The sequence below is a fragment of the Chrysemys picta genome, chromosome 3 (genome assembly GCF_011386835.1).
Source record: "Chrysemys picta bellii isolate R12L10 chromosome 3, ASM1138683v2, whole genome shotgun sequence".
In the NCBI taxonomy this organism is placed as follows: domain Eukaryota; kingdom Metazoa; phylum Chordata; order Testudines; family Emydidae; genus Chrysemys; species Chrysemys picta.
Genome location: NC_088793.1, coordinates 190,854,012 through 190,874,782, shown reverse-complemented (window position 1 = coordinate 190,874,782; position 20,771 = coordinate 190,854,012). Strand labels below are relative to the sequence as shown.

General features: G+C 40.1%; 1 protein-coding gene across 3 annotated transcripts in view; it reads left to right on the top strand.

Annotated features, from left to right (window-relative positions):
- APLF (aprataxin and PNKP like factor) overlaps positions 1 to 20,771 on the top strand; it is a 101,389-nt gene that overhangs the window by 1,829 nt on the left and 78,789 nt on the right. For all 3 annotated transcript variants that reach the window (XR_010599948.1, XM_005312352.4, XM_065589676.1), the window contains exon 2: positions 8,504 to 8,575. Coding sequence is in view for 2 of the 3 variants with exons in the window: in XM_005312352.4 (XP_005312409.2) it covers positions 8,504 to 8,575 (72 nt within the window). In the remaining variant the exon portion in view is untranslated. The remainder of the gene's footprint in view (positions 1 to 8,503; positions 8,576 to 20,771) is intronic.

Here is a 20,771-nt window from a genome sequence, read left to right as displayed (position 1 = left end):
GCGCGATCCACCCAGGGTCCAAATGTGCATGTTTGTGGGGCCCACTTCATAGGCTGGTGGTGTTCTCCACTGCCTCTTTGCTCCACTGAGGGGGCATTGACCACCTGCAGCAGTACCTTCTGCCCTGACACTTCAACCTTAATCCCAGCCCAATGCAGAGGGGAGGCCCTGCCCTGGGAGGAAGTTGGAGAGCAAACCTGCCTCACACTCACCTAGCAGCAGTGGTTCCAGTCCTACAGGGCAGGGCCTGGCTCGCTGCTCTGGGTGTTGTGACCTGGCGCACTGGGTCTCAGCACCACTCAGGTTTGTCCTGATGGCTGGGTGAAACCTGAGTGGGGATGTGACCTGTGTGCCAGGTCACAATGTCCGGAGTGGGGAGGCAGGCTCACCCCTGTGGGGCAGGAGCTGCTACTGCTAGTGAGAGCAGGACAGGCTCACTTTTCAAGCCTGCCACTCCTTCCTGTGGCTTCCTCTCTGCGCTGGGCCTGCAACCCACCGTTCAGGAAACACTGCTTTAGAGCACAAGATGGCATCCTCCAGAAAAATCACCTCTTCTCCTGAAGCACTGTATACAAATTTAAAGTGAAACAATTTTCTCAATAGTAACTTCAGGTATACTTGTAACAATAGGTTGGTAATAACATTTCAGAAAGATGTGACTTAAGTTGGCCGTGTCTCTTCCAACAAAACTTTTTTTGCAGATAGTTTCGAGGTATGTCTACACTATCGGTGCTACAGTGACTGCTGTACAGCTTTAGCACCATAGCATAGACCCTTCCTATATCTAGGAAAGGGATTTTTCCATTGGTGTAGATATTCCACATCCCTGAGCGGCAGTAGCTGGGCCAGCAGAAGAATTCTTAACTTGGAATTCTTAAGGTTGGCTTAACTATGGCACTCAAGGGTGTGAATTTCTTACACCCCTGAGCGATGTAGTTATGTCAGTCTAAATGTTCAGTGTAGACCAGGGCTTGCACTCACTTCACTCAGCCATATCAACGCTTAGTACCTAATTGCTATGGTATCTTTCTCTAGTTGGCAAATGTGGCTGCATTTACCAAAAGCTTATATACGAGTCTGTTAAGTAGTTTTAGATTTGGGGGAGAGAGTTCAAGATAATCTAATACAAATGGTGTTAGTATTTTTAAACTCATTTAAAAATGATACATTTTTGCCCTTAGTTACACCCTGTACAAACCAGTGGATTTAACTAGGGGCAGAATTTGATCAGCTGTTTTCTGTGTTTAATTTACTCTTCTGTAATGCTAGTGCCCAGAGTCAGAATAGTGTGCATGAGAAAAGTGAGATTGACTAGAAAAGCTTGTGAAACTGATCAGTGTGGATTCATTATGCTAGATGTGGAATGCAAAAATGAAACTGTATATGTAGTAATTAGTTGTAATAAGTTGGTAATTTTCACTCCATGCATCTGAAGAAGTGGGTTTTTTTACCCACGAAAGCTTATGCCCAAATAAATCTGTTAGTCTTTAAGGTGCCACTTGACTCCTTGTTGTTTTTGTGGATACAGACTAACACAGCTACCCCCTGATACTTGTATAAGTAGTGGAAAATAAATACAACTTTCAGTGTTCTACACATTCTAATACACTAAATTACTTAACATTCCATCTTTTTTTCCAGCTCTGAGGTAGACACATGTCTGCATAATCCCAGCCCAGAGGGCTAAGCACCATATTAAATACCCAGATTAATATATCCCATTTATGCTGTTAAAGAATCCATCTGCTGTAGTTTGTAGTGATAGGAAAGGTGTAGTGAGGGGAGGGAGCCAGTCTTTTTAAAATAAATTCTTCTGGTTGCATTCAAATTGGGCCCTTTTCACATTTAGGTATCCTTTATTGCCTAGGGTTTTTGCACTAAACCATTATTTTGTGTTTGTCCCTTTGACTGGTCTTCCTCTGAAGAGGGCAGGTACATTTTTCCAATTGGCATGATGGCTCATTCACAGTCAGCATAATTAGCATTACATTAAAAACAAGCAGCTGTCCTGTTCTAGGCTTCTCTCTAGTAATATAGCTATATAATAAATAAATGGGAACTTCCTGAAGTACGTATTCAGATTGTCCGACTCTGCTGCCCAAGCTTCAAAGTTTTCCTGGAGAAAATCAAGCACTTGCAACAATATTAATGCATAGTAAATGAAACTCTGTGAGTGGAACAGGTAGACAGATCAGCACAGGGGTCAAATAGTTATGAAAGTGTGTGTGTGTGAGGGGCATAAGCAATCTGACTGGTTTAAAAGCTACATAGTCTTCATATGCATAGACTGGAAGCCTTTTCAGCTAGTCAGATTATTCCAGGGTGGATTTGATTTAAATCACTAGTCAGGAAAACTCGATTTAATCATGGATTTCTACATAAAAGGGCATTCTTGTTGGTTGTTATAACCTTAATACATATTCTTCAAAACTCAGAGATAGATGCAGGTTTCATTTTTGGAAGGTACACACTATACATTTTTTAAGTGATTTATTTGGAAAACTTTTCAGATGAGTTTTACAGCTATATCAGAAAATGAATGATTGGTTATTTCATTTACCAAAGGTAATTGAAGCAGATATTTATGAAGTCATTGGGAGGTGAACTATCTCCAATTCAATGGGTTAATCATTAATATTTGGAGGATTTTCTTGCCATGCTGTATTAGGAGGAGAACATCACCAGACAGACATTGAAATTGTTTTATATAACTAAAACAACAATGTTATGTATTCTGGATTTTTTTCTTCAACAGCAAACATATAATATTTTAACAAAACAAGCATATGATTTTTTGAATTTAGTTAAACATTCAGGTTTTTTAAAATCAGGTTTGTTTTTGTTAAAATTGTTTTTAACTAAAATAGTTAAATATTCAAAAACAAAAAAACAACAATTAAATTGACTCTGTCAGCCAGGTCAACATGAGAAAGTTAAAATATTGGCTTCTGCAGCTCACTCAGTCATCTTCACCTTCATTTTCCTGTTTGTTCATAATCTGGAAATGAAAAACAAGCTTTCCTGCTTTTTCAGGTCCCAAACGATTTCTCAGTTTGGAATGAATTAGTCCAAAGGAAGAAAATATTCTTTCTACACCAGCAGAAGAAGCTACTGCTATTAAAAGTGAGATTATCACTTCAACAGTCTCTGAATCCAAGAGCTTAAGTGACTTCCACCAGTTCACTGGTGTAACTTTCTTTAAAACATATCAGCAAACATATTTCTTAAATGGTTCTTATTCCCAAACCGGGTCTCTTTTACAGCTTGCTGACATTATAGGTTTTCCTTTCTAGTGAGAGAATGGTATGGTAGATCTCAAACCAGTGAAGGCTACACTCAGAAAGACTTCAAGACTTCTGGAGTATGCTGCTCAAACAGTTTCTCTTTTGTTTCTACTGCCTGTCCCTCCCTTCTCACATTTATCTCCAGACTTCTTCTCCTTGTCCAGATCTATTCCGCCCCCAACAATCTTCTATTCATTGAACTTTTTGAAACTTTGCACTTTTAGAGAGAGGTAAGGGATTGACTCTGTATACACACATTTGCAGAGGGACAATAGGGTTGAGGTCTGTTATTTCTGACTTCTATATACACCTCTACTCTGATATAATACTGTCCTCAGGAGCCAAAAAATCTTACCGTGTTTTAGGTGAAATCGCGTTATATCGAATTTGCTTTGATCTGCTGGAGTGCGCAGCCCCGCCCCCCTGGAGCGCTGCTTTACCGCGTTATATCCGAATTCGTGTTATATCGGGTCGCGTTATATCGGGGTAGAGGTGCATTATTTATTTATTTTTTTTTTAAACATTTTTTGCTGTTAATAAGCATATTATCTCTGAAGATACAAATCTACAGTTTGAGAACTGCAAAGCTAAGCATCTCTGATGGTATCTTCTAGACTGAGCACTGAGTCCCATTGGGTAGATAGAAAGATTAACCTGAATAATCTATACAGAAGCCCCTGGAACCGCATAAGATTGGATCCCTAATCCATGAATTATTGGAACTCATTTACAAAACTTTTCTTAAACATTACATGAATATATTGTCTCATACTCTAGAATTAGAATTTATAATCCCTATTCCATGATGAGATATTTTTGAGCTATAATGTATCTTAATTAAAACTATCTTTAGATAGGTTTTTTCCTCAAAAAGCATTTTATCAAAAAAATCTGATTTAAATAAAATTCTATTTTTTATTGTTTTTTTTTTAAAAATCATTAATTTTTATCCACCCTGGATTATTGTCATTTAAGTTACTTTCTGCTATTAGATGGCCATTTGTTGTTTCTCATGTATACCTGGGTTCACTTTTGTATTTGTATTTTAAGAACATATATAATGTAGTTTTAAGATGAGTTTGTGGTTGGTTCAAAGAGTTGTGCACAGGGAAATGTTGCTTCTTCATGGGCTGTATTTCAGAATTGGACCACTAGGCTGTTTCTGATCTGTGCTGTTGAATTATATTTGACTTTAGTTTAACTGAGGCATTTTTTCATTTTGTAATGTTTTATGGCTTGAATGTATTCCTTACTAATACATAGAATACCTGCTAGCTGACTTCTAATATACACTGCTACCTTGATATAACGCGACCCGATATAACATGAATTTGGATATAATGCGGTAAAGCAGTGCTCCGGGGGGGGGGGGGGGGGCTGCGCAGTCCAGTGGATCCAAGCAAGTTCAATATAACACGGTTTCACCTATAACGCAGTAAGATTTTTTGGCTCCTGAGGACAGCGTTATATCGAGGTAGAGGTGTATTTTACTTTGTCAGCATTTGCTTTAATGAGAACTGGTTTAGTTGCTTGTCTGCATGCTTAATTGATTTTCAAAGGCTAAGCTAGTAGCTAAAGAATGGAGGAGGACCGCTTCATGAGGCTCCCAGACCTGCTGTTGTAATATGTTAGACTTGACTGCTCTACGATCTTCGGATTTCTGAAGCTCTGAGGATGTCAGTTGAGGAAGGCTTTACTTGGGGGAGGCTGCTGATAAGATCTTTGCAGGCAACGCTTCCCCTGTTTAATGTGGGGATGTGTGAAAGATTTGTTTGGATCACTTTCTCTGGCACTGGAAATGTCAGTGGATATGAGCAGGCCATTGGCAGTGGGAACACTTCTTCCCATATTAACTACCTTGTCCTTCTGTGGAAAGAGATGAAATCATGTCCACTATGTCAAAACCTCATTTGTAGAACTGGAGTAGGGCTGAAAAAATGTAAGACACCTACTAGCAAGAGACCAGTAGGAAAGATGAGCAGTGGCGGGGAAGTTTGAGAGATCCAAAGGCAACACACTGAGAATTCCAGCCCTCACACCCAACTGTTGGTAGAGGGGCTGGTGCTAGGATTCTTATCAGTGGACTTGGCTCAGATCATGCTCCAGTTTTCGTATTGGTTTCTGCCTAGTGGGTGTTTGAAAATAGAAAGCCATACCAGCAGCCTCTGGCTGATAAAAAGAAAGAACTCTCTCTCAGCTTGCTCTCTCAGAACCTCCTGATTGCTGCAGAGCCATGCTGGCTTGGGTGCCTTTGGCCTGGTCCCCACTAAGTCCCCACTGCTGACTAAGGTACGCAAATTAATAACGTTAATAACGTAGCTGAATTCGAAGTACCTTAGTCCGAACTTACCGTGGGTCCAGACGCGGCACGGAGGCTCCCCCGTCGATGCCGCGTACTCCTCTCGCCAAGCTGGAGTACCGGCGTCGACGGCGAGCACTTCCGGGATCGATTTATCGCGTCTTAACCAGACGCGATAAATTGATCCCAGAACATCGATTGCCTGCCGCCGGACCCTCCGGTAAGTGAAGACATACCCTTTGTTGCTTTACCCCGCCTTCAGTCTCCTGGCAGCAATCAAAGTGGTGCTGGGAAGGTTCTATAGATTGAGGTGGATTTCTGTTACTCGCCCCAAGCTTCTGTGTTTTGTTTTATTCTAATGCTTCCATCTGCTGGTGTTCATAGCTTTCTAAAACAGCAGAATGTAACTGATCCATCAGTTGTTTGCAGATGAAGAGCTCTGTGTAGCTATACTCATTATACCTGGTTTCTCTTACCAACAGAAGTTTGTCCAATAAAAGATATTCCCTCATCCACCTTGTCACTGTTATCCGTTTAATTGACCACACGTTCTTAATAGCAGGAGTGAAATCACTCTGAGTCCTTTTGATTTCTCTCTGTCATCTGGCAAAACTAAGAGCAGCAGAGATATGAGAACAGTATCTTCTAACTCAGTGTAGTTCCTTTATCTCTATCTATGAACATTGTATCAACGTTGGTGAAAACCATGGAAGCTGCAGACCCCAGCTCAGATAATAGCCACTACTAATAGACAGAAGTGGAAAGGGGAAGTGCCCCACAATGACTATCCCAAATATCAATGCAAGTCCCATGATCACATGTGCTTGGCTTCCTCACTGACATGTAGCAGACATACACTGGGACCTCCTCCCTCCCCCACACACACTGTGATGATGGTGATGTAATCTGCTACCATCTTTGTTCATGGAGTGTGTTGGTTCTTATTTGCTTACCTCAGATTGGCATGTAGAATGCTTGGCAGTCTGGCAGAATCATGGACGCTTATGTGCTACTGCACACCTTCCAAGCACTGACCTTGAGGTTATTGTGTGTACAAGGGTTTATGGCCATTAGCCATTAATTAGGATCCTGTGGTATCATGGGCTTGTTCTTGCCACAATAGCAGCTTGATGGATTATTTTACCAGTTAATTATCTTGTTCTAAAATTGGACTTTGATTCCTAATAAGGATAGTAAATTTTGTTTTTCCTGGCCAACAACAGTACTCATTCTTATTGTCATGGGGTTTCTAGTGACTTGGACCTAATAGGGTGTTCTCAGTAATCATACAGCACTTTGTTTCTTACAACACTGCTATATATACACCATACACATGCTTACTGTATTCCCTCTCTGGCTTGGAACATTTCACACAACATGCCACCTCTTAATTTATGCTGCTTTTGCCATTAAGGGTGTGAATTTCTCCTGGACTAGTACCTATTCCCCTTCTCCCATCTGTGACACTCCCTTTATGTCCAGATTCAGTGGGCTCTAAACTGTTTCTTCTTCCTTCTTAAGATAATACGTTAGGACCCTGTCCTGAAGTAGCACGTTTATGCTTATCCTGTGCAAGCTTTGTTTCTTTCCCTAGCTTTGCTCTTGCAGCACTTGTTTAATATTTTGCATGCAATGTTTGTTTGTAGTAAGTGCCTACAATGAGAGAAAAAATCGATTTTTTTCAATTGAATTTTTACTGGTCAAATGTAACACGTTTTACCTTCAGTAATCTTTCAGATGTATTTTCTTGTCTAATAATCTCATATAGAGCGACTGTGTTTTCTCTTATGAATTTATTTGGTTAAGTGAAGTAACATAGTTCCTCACTAGAGGTCACAACATACACTTGTAATTCTGGTAGCAGTTTTCTGCCAGTTTGAATACACACCTTTAAACCGAATAAACATTGAGAGAAATGAATTATAGTTTCCTACAAAGATGTAATTGGATCTTTTTGCTGTCTTGAATGTCACACTTAAAGGAAATGTATGAACAGGAAGAACTTTCCTTGCAAATAGCAGCAGGTTTCTAGTTAACCCATCAGTATTAGTTTTGCTGCATATACAGAAGAGAGAGCTCTCTCACTGTAATAAATAATATTAAAACAAATGACTCTGGCAAAATCTCATTAGAGCTCCAAACTTCTCCAAATGAAAAAACAGGAGAATTAGCATCTGTTACGCTGGATTAAAAATTATCTCAATTTTTTAAAACAGTGTGTTCCTCACAAAATGTTCTTGTAATGCCAGTTCTTAGGAAATAATAACTTTTTTCCTGAGTTTTGTAAGCCCCGGGTACTGTCTCTACTTCAGTTTTTGTGTCAGTGTTTCTAGGATTAACTGTTTGTCTGCTGTGGTGGTGGAATTTACTGGAGTTACCCTGAAACTTTCTTTATAGAAAACATGAATTCCTGCTCTCTGTATGCTAGTAGCTTTGAGACAAGCACAGCACTCTATAACATTTCAAGACACATTACTGTCTCTTCTAAGTAGCACTGTCAGACCTTGAAAAATCATGAGATTTTAACAAATGGTAAATTCTGGGGTTTTTTTGCTTGCCTTTGGATATTTGAGCCAGCAGGGCTCATATTCTCAAGCTTTTCTCCACACTGAGGCTAGAAAGTTAATTTCTGTATTTAAAATAGTATAACGTCAGGCACCCAGTTCTGAAAATCTTGATCTTAATGTTTTAATCTAGTTCTAATACAGAATTTTTCTTTATTTTTTTAAACTAATTGTGTTATGTGGAACTACTTACAGGGCATCAGAAACCTACAGCCTGTATGAACTGTACTCGATGAGACCTTGTAATCTGCTTATTGATTTATCTTGATTTGATTTTTGTTTGCTTGTTTGCTATAATGATTCGAGATATGAGTGCCATAATTTGCTCTTATCTCAACTGCCTGTCTTTTTTTCAGATTACGGATAAGAGAGTATCCCGAAAACATGCCATATTGGAAGTGGTGGGTGACCAGCTTCGCATCAAACCGGTAATTTGACTTTTTTGTTGATTCTGTAACAGTCAAACTACACCAGAAAAAAGCTACTTTGATATTAGATACAAATGAATCTAAGTAATTCTTAATGAAAAGCTATGTTAGAAGTAGAAATTGATCAGGAATGTCTGAAAATAAAGCTACTGAATTAAAGTGATGACCCATAGAATCAACACTGCTTTTTCTAAAAGGTGATCGTGGAGTGAAACTGGCATTCTCCAAGGATGGGAACATGCTTTACAAACATCAGTATACTCATTATACCTGTCCGGTTATATCCCAATTTTTTCGAGACTGTGAGTTGCCTCAGTTCACAGAGGAAAAATAAAGGGATGGTAGAGTAATGAACAAGAGCCAGTTCACCTGACACCTCACCCCCACTCCCCATTATGTACAGACCACCCCTTTTTTCATTGGCATATCTGTATTCTGCCATCAGATAATTTCCAATAATTTGCTTTTATTTTTCTCTGTTACAACAGTGTAGCACTGGATATACCTAAGAAATATAGAACATAATTATGGAAATGCTGATTGTGACTCCATAGTTAGTTCAGTTTTTCACTTAAAGCAGGGATAAATCCTCCTTTGTATGAAAAATAGTGTATCCTCACTAAGTTTACAGCACTTACTGTGTACAGAATGAATTTTCTGAAAATTTGTAAGAAAATCTGATAATTTGTTGAAGTTAAAATAAATTGAGTCCTTTCAGAAAATTCACTTTTATCAGTCTTTTCTTTTGACCCGAATGATCTTAATGGAATAATGCAGATTCTTAAGAACATAAAGTTAAGAATGGCCATACTGGATCAGACATGTGGTCCATCTAGTTCAATATCCTGTCTTCTCACATTGGCTGGTGCCAGATACTTTAGAGCAGGGGTCGGCAACCTTTCAGAAGTGGTGTGCCGAGTCTTCATTTATTCACTCTCATTTAAGGCCAGGACCCGGGCAGTGTGAGTGCCATTGAAAATCAGCTCGCGTGCCGCCTTTGGCACGTGTGCCATAGGTTGCCTACCCCTGCTTTAGAGGGTATGAACAGAACAGGGTAGTTCATTGAGTGATCCATCCCGTCCCAGTGTCTGGCAGTCAGAGGTTTAGGGACACCCAGAGCATGGGATTGAGTCCTTGACCATCTTGGCTAATAGCCATTGATGAAAATATCCTCTGTAAAGTTATCTAACTCTTTTTTGAACCCAGTTATACTTCTGTCCTTCACAGTATCCCCAGCAACAAGTTACACAGGCTGACTCTGTTGTCTGAAGAAGTATTTCCTTTTATGTGTTTTGAACCTGCTGCCTGTTAATTTTATTGGGTGACCCCTGGATCGTACGTTATGTGAAAGGGTCAATAACACTTCCTTATTCACTTTCTCCATGCCATTAATGATTTTATATTCCTGTCAGACCCTCCCTCAGTCATCTCTTTTCCAAGACGAACAATCCCAAGCTTTTTAATCTCTTCTCATATGGAAGCTATTCCATACCCTTATCATTTTTGTTTCTCTTTTCTGTACTTTTTCCAATTCTAGTAGATCTTTTTGAGCTTTTTTTTAACCTACAAAATAAACTTTCACTCTTTACTCATACACCTTTTGTTTCTCTTTTCTGTACTTTTTCCAATTCTAGTAGATCTTTTTGAGCTGGGGCGAACAGAACTGCATGCAGTATTCAAGGTGTGGGCATACCATGGATTTATATAGTGGCATTATGATATATTCTGTCTTGTTATTTATCCCTTTCCTACTAGTTTCTAAAATTCTGTTAGCTTTTTTGACTGTCGCTGCTTATTGAGCTGATGTTTTCAGAGAACTATACATGATGACTCCAAGATCTTTCTTGAGTGGTAACAGCTAATTTAGACCTTATCGTTTTGTGTGTATAGTTGGTTTTGTGTTTTCCAATGTGCATTACTTTACATTTATCAAAACTGAATTTCATCTGTCATTTTGTTATCCAGTCATGCAGTTTTGTGAGATCCCTTTGTAACGCTTCACAGTCAGCTTTGGTTTTAACTATTTTGAGTAGTTTTGGATTGTCTGCAAACTTTGCCACCTCACTTTTGCCCTTTTCCAGATCATTTATGAATATGTTGAACAGCGCTGGTTCCAGTACAGATCCTTGGAGGACCCTGTTCTTTACCTCTCTCAACTGTGAAAATGGATCATTTATTGCTATCCTTTGTTTCCTAGCTTTTAACCAGTTACTGATCCATGGAGAGGATCAGTTGGATCACAGAAACCCCCTTGGGAGCTGCCACCCGATGTGCAAAGACTACCCCTGCTTCTGTTTTCCCTGCCAGCTCAGGACTCCAGCACCCTGTCTTGCTGAGCCAGACACAGACCCAGGGTCTGAATCACTTGTCCCAAAGCTGCAAGTTTACCTGAAAACAGCTCACAGTAGTGTGCTTGTCTTTAGCACTCAGAGGTCCAACTCCCAATGGGGTCTAAACCCAGATAAATCCGTTTTACCCTGCATAAAGCTTATGCAGGGCAAACTCATAAATTGTTCACCCTCTATAACACTGATAGAGAGATATGCACAGTTGTTTGCTCCCTCAGGTATTAATACATACTCTGAGTAAATTACTAAATAAAAAGCGATTTTATTAAATACAGATAGTAGGATTTAAGTGGTTCAAAGTAGTAACAGACAGAACAAAGTAAGTCACCAAGCAAAATAAAATAAAATGCGCAAATCTATGTCTAATCAAACTAAATACAGATAATTTCCTCACCAGTTCCAGAGCACTCCCTTTTACAGGCTAATCTCCTTTTAGCCTGGGTCCAGCAATCACTCACACCCCCTGTAGTTACTGTCCTTTGTTTCAGTCTCCTTCAAGTATCCTGGGCGGGGGGGAGGGGTGGAGAGGCTCCTTCTTTAGCTAGCTGAAGACCAAATGGAGGGGTCTCCCAAGGGGTCTTGTGGGTGGAGACCTCCCTCCTATGCAAAGTCCAGCTCCAAGATGGAGTTCTGGAGTCACCTAGGCAAGTCACATGTCCCTGCATGACTCAGTCTTTACAGGCTGACGCCATTGTCCACATGGTATCTTGCATGTCTCCAGGAAGACTTCTCATGTGGATTGGAGCATTCCAAGATGCATTGTTCCCCAAGTGTTTCCTGATCAGGTACTTAACCTGGCGAATTCCTTCCTAAAGAAGCTGACCAAATGCCTCACAAAGCTTACTTAGAAACCAAGCAAGCATACAGCCCATATTCTTAACCTTAAGTAGAAAATGATATATATATGTACAAATAGGATGAATAGATATAGTAGACCGTAACCTTTACAGAGATATGTTACATGGCACAGGCAGCACAAAACATATTCCAGTTATGTCATACATACATTTATAAGCACCCCCTCCCCATAAAGCCTTATGGGGTACACTGTCACAAGGGTCTTCCCTCTTATCCTATGACTGCTTAGTTTGCATAGGAGTCTTTGGTGAGGGACCTTGTCAAAGGCTTTCTGGAAGTTCAAGTACATTATATTCACTGGATCGCCCTTGTCCACATGTTTGACTCCCACAAATAATTCTAATAGATTGGTGCGGTGTGATTTCCCTTTACAAAAGCCATGTTGACTCTTCCCAAACATATCGTATTAATCTGTGTTTCTGATAATTCTGTTCTTTATTATAATTTCAAACGATTTGCCTGGTATGGAAGTTAGGCTTACTGGCTTGTAATTGCCAGGATCGCGTCTGGAGTCATCTGGTACAGAGTCTGATTTAAGCCTCCTTCAGGACTTGCTGCTCCAACAAGCAGTCATTAATGGTGCTGAGAAATTTTACTTCTGCCTCCTTTTCTGAGGTGACATGTTCCCAGTCAACATGGGGATAGGTGAAATCCCTCATTATTGTTGGGTTTTCTGTTTCTGTAGCCTCTCTAATCTCCCTGAGTATTTCACTATCACTGTCCCCATCCTGGGCAGGGAGTCGGTAGTGTAATCCTACTGCTATACTCTTTTTATCAAGCATGTAATTTTGATTCATGTAAAATTTTTACTACATTTTACTTCTGTTTTCTTTCATGTATAGTGTCACTCCCCTACCAGCGCAACCTACTCTGTCATTCCTATATATTGTGTACTCTGGTATTACTGTGTTCCATTGATTATCGTCATTCCACCAAGTTTCTGTGATGTTTATTTTATCAATATCCTCATTTAATGCCAGGCTCTCAAGTTCACCCATCTTAATATTTAGACTTCTTGCATTTGTATACAACCAGGTGTCAATATTTATTTGTTTGCCTTCAGGTGATCTAACTTTTTTTTTTTTTTTTTTTTTTTTTTTTAAATGTGACTGTTTTGGTTCCTTCCTGTACTTTTTATCAACTTCTATCCTCTTTTCTTTACTAGGATATAGAGCGGGGATTGGCAGCCTTTGCCCTGTGGCCTGCCAGGGAAAGCCGCTGGCGGGCCGGGACGGTTTGTTTACCTGCAGCGTCTGCATGTTCGGCCGATTGCAGCTCCCACTGGCCGCGGTTCACCGTCCCTGGTCAATGGGGGCTGCGGGAAGGGCAGCCAGCACATCCCTCGGCCTGTGCTGCTTCCCGCAGCCACCATTGGCCTGGGATGGCGAACCGCGGCCAATGGGAGCTGCGATTGACCGAACCTGCAGATGCTGCAGGTAAATAAACCATCCTGGCCCGCCAGCAGATTTCCCTGGTGGGCCGCTTGCCAAAGGTTGCTGATCCCTGATATAGAGTATCCCCTTTAAACTTTCCAGATGGCTAAATTTAATTGAAATATAGCATAGACTTTATTTGAAGAAACGGGTTGTGATTAATCTAATTTATTAACAATTATATGTAATTGCTGTAAATATAGATTAGTGATGGGCTCAGGGCAACAGTGTTGGTAACTTTTAAGTGGGGCCATTGTGACAGAGGTAACTCAGCCAATCACCATTTTTCCTTTATGCAATTTGCATACAGCTGTTCTATTGGTTGTAATGACTCCGTGGTATGAGGGAGACAGGGCATGTTTCAAGAGTTCAGTAGATGATTACTTGGCCCTGTGCTCTTTGAAGATTCTGTGGCTATATACTAGCTTGGACATGAGTGCTTAAAAGGCTCCTCATGGCCTCATTAGGCAGTGCTGCTGGAGCTACTGAGACTGGAACATGGAGGAAACCTCAAAGCACAGAGACAGTGGTTCTTGGGCTGTCTCTGTCCATGCTTCACATAGTGCCAGTTTCACTAATGGAGCCCTCTAAATTAAGAAGTCAATTGCAATTAAGGAACAGATTCACTAATATGTGTCATCTGCTTTGTGCTGCTCTTGCATTGCTAGGCAGCTGTAAACATAATGTAACTGTGGCTGCTTTTGCTTTGATGTAATGGTGATTCTGCTCTTAAAAGTTAAAATAATAACAAAAGTTGATACTAGATATCAAATCATTAGAAGCGTTGTTTGGTAGCATTCTCTTTGGATTTCTTGTTCAGTGTTAGTGTGTGAAGTGTTAGCAATTTAAATTAAGGAAACTCCCAGATAAAAAACCCTAAATAAATATGGAGTTAAGTTTGAATGTATGTATCAGTAATTTAAGGATAAAAAAGCAAAAGCAAAGAGATGTTGTAATTATCCCCAATTCCAAGCATTATAAGCACAGGAAATTGGAAGTTAAGGTTAAATTTAAAAGAAATCTGAATATATTAAAGTAAGAACTGTAACACTGCCCTACCACAAGGGAGGGGAGGGGGAATTTAGATTTTTTTCATGTCTTTATTCTTATCTGTGACCACAAAAACTAAAATGGTGTCACCATAATCATATGATTATTACATGATGTTGCTACAGGGCAGAGTTAAGGTTGTTTGAGTGCCTTAATTGTGTATTTCTTAAAATAATCCAAGCATATTAAGGTAACTTTGATTCTGGGTTTATAATGCTTGGCTTTGGGATAATTACAACATCCTTGTAATGTTTTCTGCCTTTAAATTATTGATACTAATTTTTTGTTTGGGAAAATAAATGATACCAACTAATTCGTCCCATTTCTTAAAATAAGATGTAATTACTTTTCATTGTCATTATCCTCTAGCTCACTGGTTTTATTTATACAGTTTAATTTTTGTCTGTTGTACCGTTGAACCATGCTCTGGCTACTTTTACTTATTTTTGGAATGACAATTTTATTAAGTCCCCTTTAAAAATGACACCAGGTTTGTGTTTTTCAGTTAGGTTCATATAACATATGAAAAGAATTCTGTATAGAATTCTTGCTGAATTACAATAAATTAACTGTAATTACAAAACAATTATTTTAGCTATCTTAATATGGGAGTTCCATTGGATTTATTGGCAAATAGGTAAACTAGCAAATCTTTTGTTGCTTAGTGTGGTAACTAGTCAAAAGGGGAAAAATGAATTACCATGGTCATAGTGTTTCCTAAGAGCATCTATTTATCAGGAAAAGAAAATGGCTGGCCAAGTTCTAATGAATATTTTTCTGCCTGGATGGTTGCTAATAAATTACTTATTGATTGCTACAATAAGTATTATATAATAAAGTGCTCCAGCCACTTTATTTTCAAGAAAGTTCTTAAATTTCCTACACTCAAACATAATTTATATTCCAGGGAAAGCTGCAAGCTTCAGTTCTTTCAGATTCATAAACATATCGCTGGATAAAGTAGATCTTATTAACCCAAATGATAGCAGAATGGGGACCTTTAGGATGCTCCAGTGGAATCAGCCTTTATGGCCATTAGCCCACAGACGCGCCAGACGTCTGTGACAAAGTCTTCAGCCTCCATGGTTGCAGTCTCAAGTGTCACTCTCTCTTCTTCTTCTTGGTAGTAGCTGCGTAGTAGTAGTAGTAGACATCCTTCAGTCTCGAGAGACCGTGGGTATCACCCCTGAGAGGTAAAGAATTTACTCAGTTGGTTTTATGGTAGCTGTAGCTGTGGCTGAAGAGACCCACTCAAGAGAGATCATCTCTGCCACATCTATCACATTTAAAGGTGATGTTTCAACCCTTTGGGCTCTGCCTCCTGCAAGCTCTTTTCTCCTCGGCAAAGCTTGACTACTTCCTCTTGTAACTCTGGAGACCTTTTTTAAGCTCTTGTTTCCAAAGGCTGTGGTCTTGAGTGTGATCTTCCCAGTTGTCCACATCAATGTCCATTTCTTTGAGGTCTTGCTTGCATACATCCTTGAAATGCAATTTTGGGTGTCCTTTGGGTCTTTTTCCAGATGCCAATTTGCTGTAGAGGATGTCCTTTGGCATTTGCCCATCATTCATTTGGCACACATGCCCAAGCCACTGGAGGCATCTCTGTTTGAGGACTGTTTGCATGCTGGGAATACTGGCTTGCTTGAGCACCTCAGTGTTGGTGACTCTGTCCCTCCAGGAGATTCCAAAAATTCGACGAAGGCAACGCATGTGAAAATTGTTGAGCCTCTTTTCCTGATGAGAATATAAGGTTCGTGTCTCACTCCCATACAAAAGTGTGCTGATAACATATGCACACAGATCTCTTTGTGTGTTTTGTCAGTTTGTTGTTTTGCCAGTGTAGACGTTGTTGTGGCATGCGGATGTTGAATTCCGTTTCAAGTGAAAGGTTGACTGCGATAGTGGACCCCAGGTATGTGCATCACTTCAAGTTCATAGTTGTTGATCTTGCTTCCTCAACTCCTTGGAACATTATACTCCTCTTTTTTAGGCTTATGGGTAAGCCCAATGTCTTGGTAGGCTTTGAAAAAACTGTCCATAAGGTTTGGAGATGAGCTCTGTGGGTTGTCTCTGCTGCGTCATGAGCAAATAGGAGGTTGGATAAGGGCCTCTGAGTCTTGCAAGCTTGAACAGCTTTCCATCAGATCTTGTGTGCAAGTAGATTCCCTCAGCTGAGGAACCAAAAGCTATTTTAGTAGTAAGGAGAAGATCACAAACAGAGTTGTGGCAAGTACACAGCCTTGCTTAATTCTGCTACGAATCTGGAAGGCCTCAGAGACTGAGCTGTTGTATTGAACTATGCCATCCATGTTTTCAAGGAAGAATTGAATCATGCTTATAAGCTTGGGGGGACATCCAGTCTTTTCTAGAAGTGCAAATAGTCCACTTTTACTGAGAAGGTCAAAAGCCTTTGTGAGATCATCAAAGGCTATGTAAAGGGGCTTTTTGTTGTTGTTGTTCTCTGCATTTCTCTTGTAGTTATCTCAGTGAGAGGATTGTCACATGAAGAGAAGGGAGTTACCTTACAAGTGGAGAACCAATGTTGAAGGCCAATTCCGTCAGGGTGGATGGGTCCACTCCCAATAATTGAGGAGGAGGTGTCAATACCAAGAGAGGGGAAATTGCTTTTGTAGTGAGCCAGCTACTCCCAGTCCCTATTGAAGCCCAAATTAATGGTGTTAAGTTTGCAAATGAATTGTAGCTCTGCAGTTTCTCTTTGAAGTCTGTTTTTGAAGTTTTTTTGTTGAAGAATGGCTACTTTTAAATCTGTTATAGAATGTCCAGGGAGATTGAAGTATTCTCCTACTGGCTTTTGTATGTTACCATTCCTGATGTCCGATTTGTGTCCATTTATCCTTTTACATAGAGACTGTCCGGTTTGGCCAATGTACATGGCAGAGGGGCATTGCTGGCACATGATGGCATATATTACATTAGTAGATGTGCAGGTGAATGAGTGGTTGGGTCCTATGATGGTGTTGCTAGAGTAGATATGGGGACAGTGAAGGCAACAGGATTTGTTACAGGGATTGGTTCCTGGGTTAGTGTTTCTGTTGTGTGGTGTGTAGTTGCTGGTGAATATTTGCTTCAGGTTGGGGGGAGGGGGGAGCTGTCTGTAAGCGAGGATTGGCCTGCCTCCCATGGCCTGTGAGAGTGGGGGATCATTTTCCAGGATAGATTGTAGATCGTTGATGATGCACCGGAGAGGTTTTAGCTGAGGGCTGTACGTGATGGCCAGTGGTGTTCTGTTATTTTCCTTGTTGGGCTTGTCCTCTAGTGACTTGTGGGTTCCCGTCTCGCTCTGTCAATCTGATTCCTCACTTCCCCAGGTAGGTATTGTAGTTTTAAGAATGCTTAATAGAGATCATGTAGGTGTTTGTGTCTGTCTCAGGGATTAGAGCAAATGCGGTTGTATCTTAGGGCTTGGCTGTAAACAATGGATTGTGTGATGTGTCCAGGATGGAAGCTGGAGGCATGGGGTAAATCTAGCGGTCAGTAGGTTTCCGGTATAGGGTGGTGTTTATGTGACCATCAGTTGTTTGCACTGTAGTGTCCAGGAAGTGGATCTCTTGTGTCGACTGGTCCAGGCTGAGGTTGATGGTGGGTTGGAAATTGTTGAAATCCAGGTGGAATTCTTCAAGGACCTCCTTCCCATGGGTCCATATGATGAAGATGTCATCAATATAGCATAAGTAGAGGAGGGGCACTAGGGGATGAGAGCTGAGGAAGCGTTGTTCTAAGTCAGAAACATCAAAGAGAAACTGCAGAGCTACAATTCATTTGCAAACTTAACACCATCAATTTGGGCGTGAATAGGGACTTGGAGTGGCTGGCTCACTACAAAAGCAATTTCCCTTCTCTTGGTATTGACACTTCCTCGTCAGTTACTGGGAGTGGACCACATCCACCCTGACTGTATTGGCCTTCAACATTGGTTCTCCACTTGTAAAGTAACTCCCTTCTCTTCATTTGCCAATATATATTTATTCCTGTATCTGTAATTTTCACTCCATGCATCTGAAGAAGTGGGTTTTTTACCCAAGAAAACTTATGCCCAAATAAATCTGTTAGTCTTTAAGGTGCCACCGGAGTCCTCATTGTTTTTGTGGATACAGACTAACACAGCTACCCCTCTGATATTTGAGAAGATTGTGTTGATAATAGACCTTTCAGCTCTGAAGCCACACTGTGATTCAGGATAGATTCTGTCTGCAAGAGTCTGAACACTGTTTAGGGCAACTCAGGCAAAGGGTTTTCCCGTAAGGCTAAGAAGGGAAATGTCACGGTAGTTGTTAGTCACTCCTGTCACCCTTGTTTTTATAAAAAGAACAGGAGTACTTGTGGCACCTTAGAGATTAACAAATTTATTTGATCATAAGCTTTCGTGGGCTACAGCCCACTTCTTTGCATCTGAAGAAGTGGGCTGTAGTCCACGAAAGCTTATGCTCAAATAAATTTTGTAGTCTCTAAGGTGCCACAAGTACTCCTGTTCTTTTTGCGGATACAGACTAACACGGCTGCTACTCTGAAACTTGTTTTTATAGAGAGTGATGATGATGGCATCTCTCATTTCTTGAGGCACTTAGCCTTCTTTCCAGCACAGGCTGAGCAATTTGTGAAGATTTTGCTGTAGAATAGGTGTTCTGCATTTTATAATCTCTGATGGTCTACAGTCTTTTCCAGAGGCTTTTCCATTGGGGAGCCATCTATGACAAAGCTAAGCTCTTCAACAGTTGCTTCATCATTGAATTGGTTCATTATAGGCAGACTTTCAATGGTGTTGATGGCTGTGTCCCTAACAATATTTTCACAAGAGTAAAGCTCAAAGTAGTGTTCTACCCAGCGATTCATCTGCTTGGTGTGGTCGCTGATTGTTTCCACTGTTGTTGATTTCAGTGGGGCTGTCTTCTCTGAAGTTGGCCCCAATACTTTCTTGATTCCATCATACATGTTTCTGACATGCATAACACTGTTTAAAACTGCCCTATTGATAAGACTGGCATCAGCTCTCACCTGTTCCAAATACTATATAAGCATATATATAATGTAGCTATGGGAATGATTATAGGACACGCCATCATGTCTGGTATGCCTATGTTCTCTAAGACTTTGTGTGAGGAATAAGAGGGAGCAGATGAAGTTCTAAGCAGAAGTTACTACTGTCCCAAATTACATGGAAGCTTCTTCAACCAAATCACAAACTCAGTATTGACAAACAGCTATGAGCCTCTAATGTGTATTATATGAATATCTACGAATCACTGACTGAACTCCAAATGTCCTGATCTAGCAATCAATGTCCTTGGAGTAGACTCTCAAATGGAGTTCAAGGGGCAGTCTTTTCCTTCTGTTCCAAAAGTCCAGGCCAGATTTCTAGCCAGAATATTTCTAGGATATTACTGTCTAGTCTAGATATTAGAATATACTATATTTTATAAATTATTTCTACTGTACCTTTCAGCATAGTGTCTTCATTATATCAATAAATAGGGAAAGGAAAAAAAAATATCAATAGGTCTGACAGTTTTCCCGCAAGTCATCTGCGTGTTTGCATGTAGCATTTTTTTATTCTTATGCATAACAGGAGGTACTCTTTAGCTAATGTTGTTTTACTTTTAAGGTCAAATCCGTTCATATAGCTGGTAAAATGTTGATGCTAATACACTTTTGCAAAGTGGGAACAGCTGCTGTTGCAGTTAATGCTCACCCTTATTTTCACTAAGATAATCAAACTTTAAACCTACTATTAAAACTGAAATCGAATGCTAAAAATTAAAGGTAGATTCTGAATCCGATTTTAAACTTCAGATCTAGGGAGTGAGAGAAACCAAATAGAATCGAATAGTTTCTTTTCAGCTGAAGATATTCTATTTAAATGTACCATCTGAATGATGTAGCAAAGGCTTGTCCAGCAGTGCAGAGATTTGTAGGGCAAGTGCTTTACCATTTACCAGTGCATTATTCTAAACATGACTGAATGAAAGCCTTTTCAAGAGGCACAACATACTGTGGTTGGTGTTACTGCACATAGGATTAAATATATGTTTTTACACTGAATGCTGGCCAAACAGTTGGGATGTATCCAAAGAAAAATTTCTTGTGTATTGGCACAGCAGAGATTCCACTCAGTTTTAATTGACCGTCTCTCCACAGCTTTGCATTCAATAATATAAAATAGCTTTTGAACTGAGGGAATGGTGTTGGTTCCTAAACTGCATATTATACCGTGTAGGTAGTATATAATTTAGGACTGACTTTTTGTTTCTAAAGCAGTTTGGTATTGTGGGACAGTGTTTTATTTCAAGTCTGTTCGGCTGTTGAATAGAGGCAAAATATTTCTCAAAGTAAGATAAGTGACTGAATTTTGGTGTGCTGACTTGCTAGCAGTAAACAAATTACTGTAACATCAGGATATTATGATTAATGGCTTTATTGAAAATGGGCGATTTGGGAAATAAAATTCAAAGAGCAGGATGTATAAATATCTTTCCCAATTATTCCCAGGGT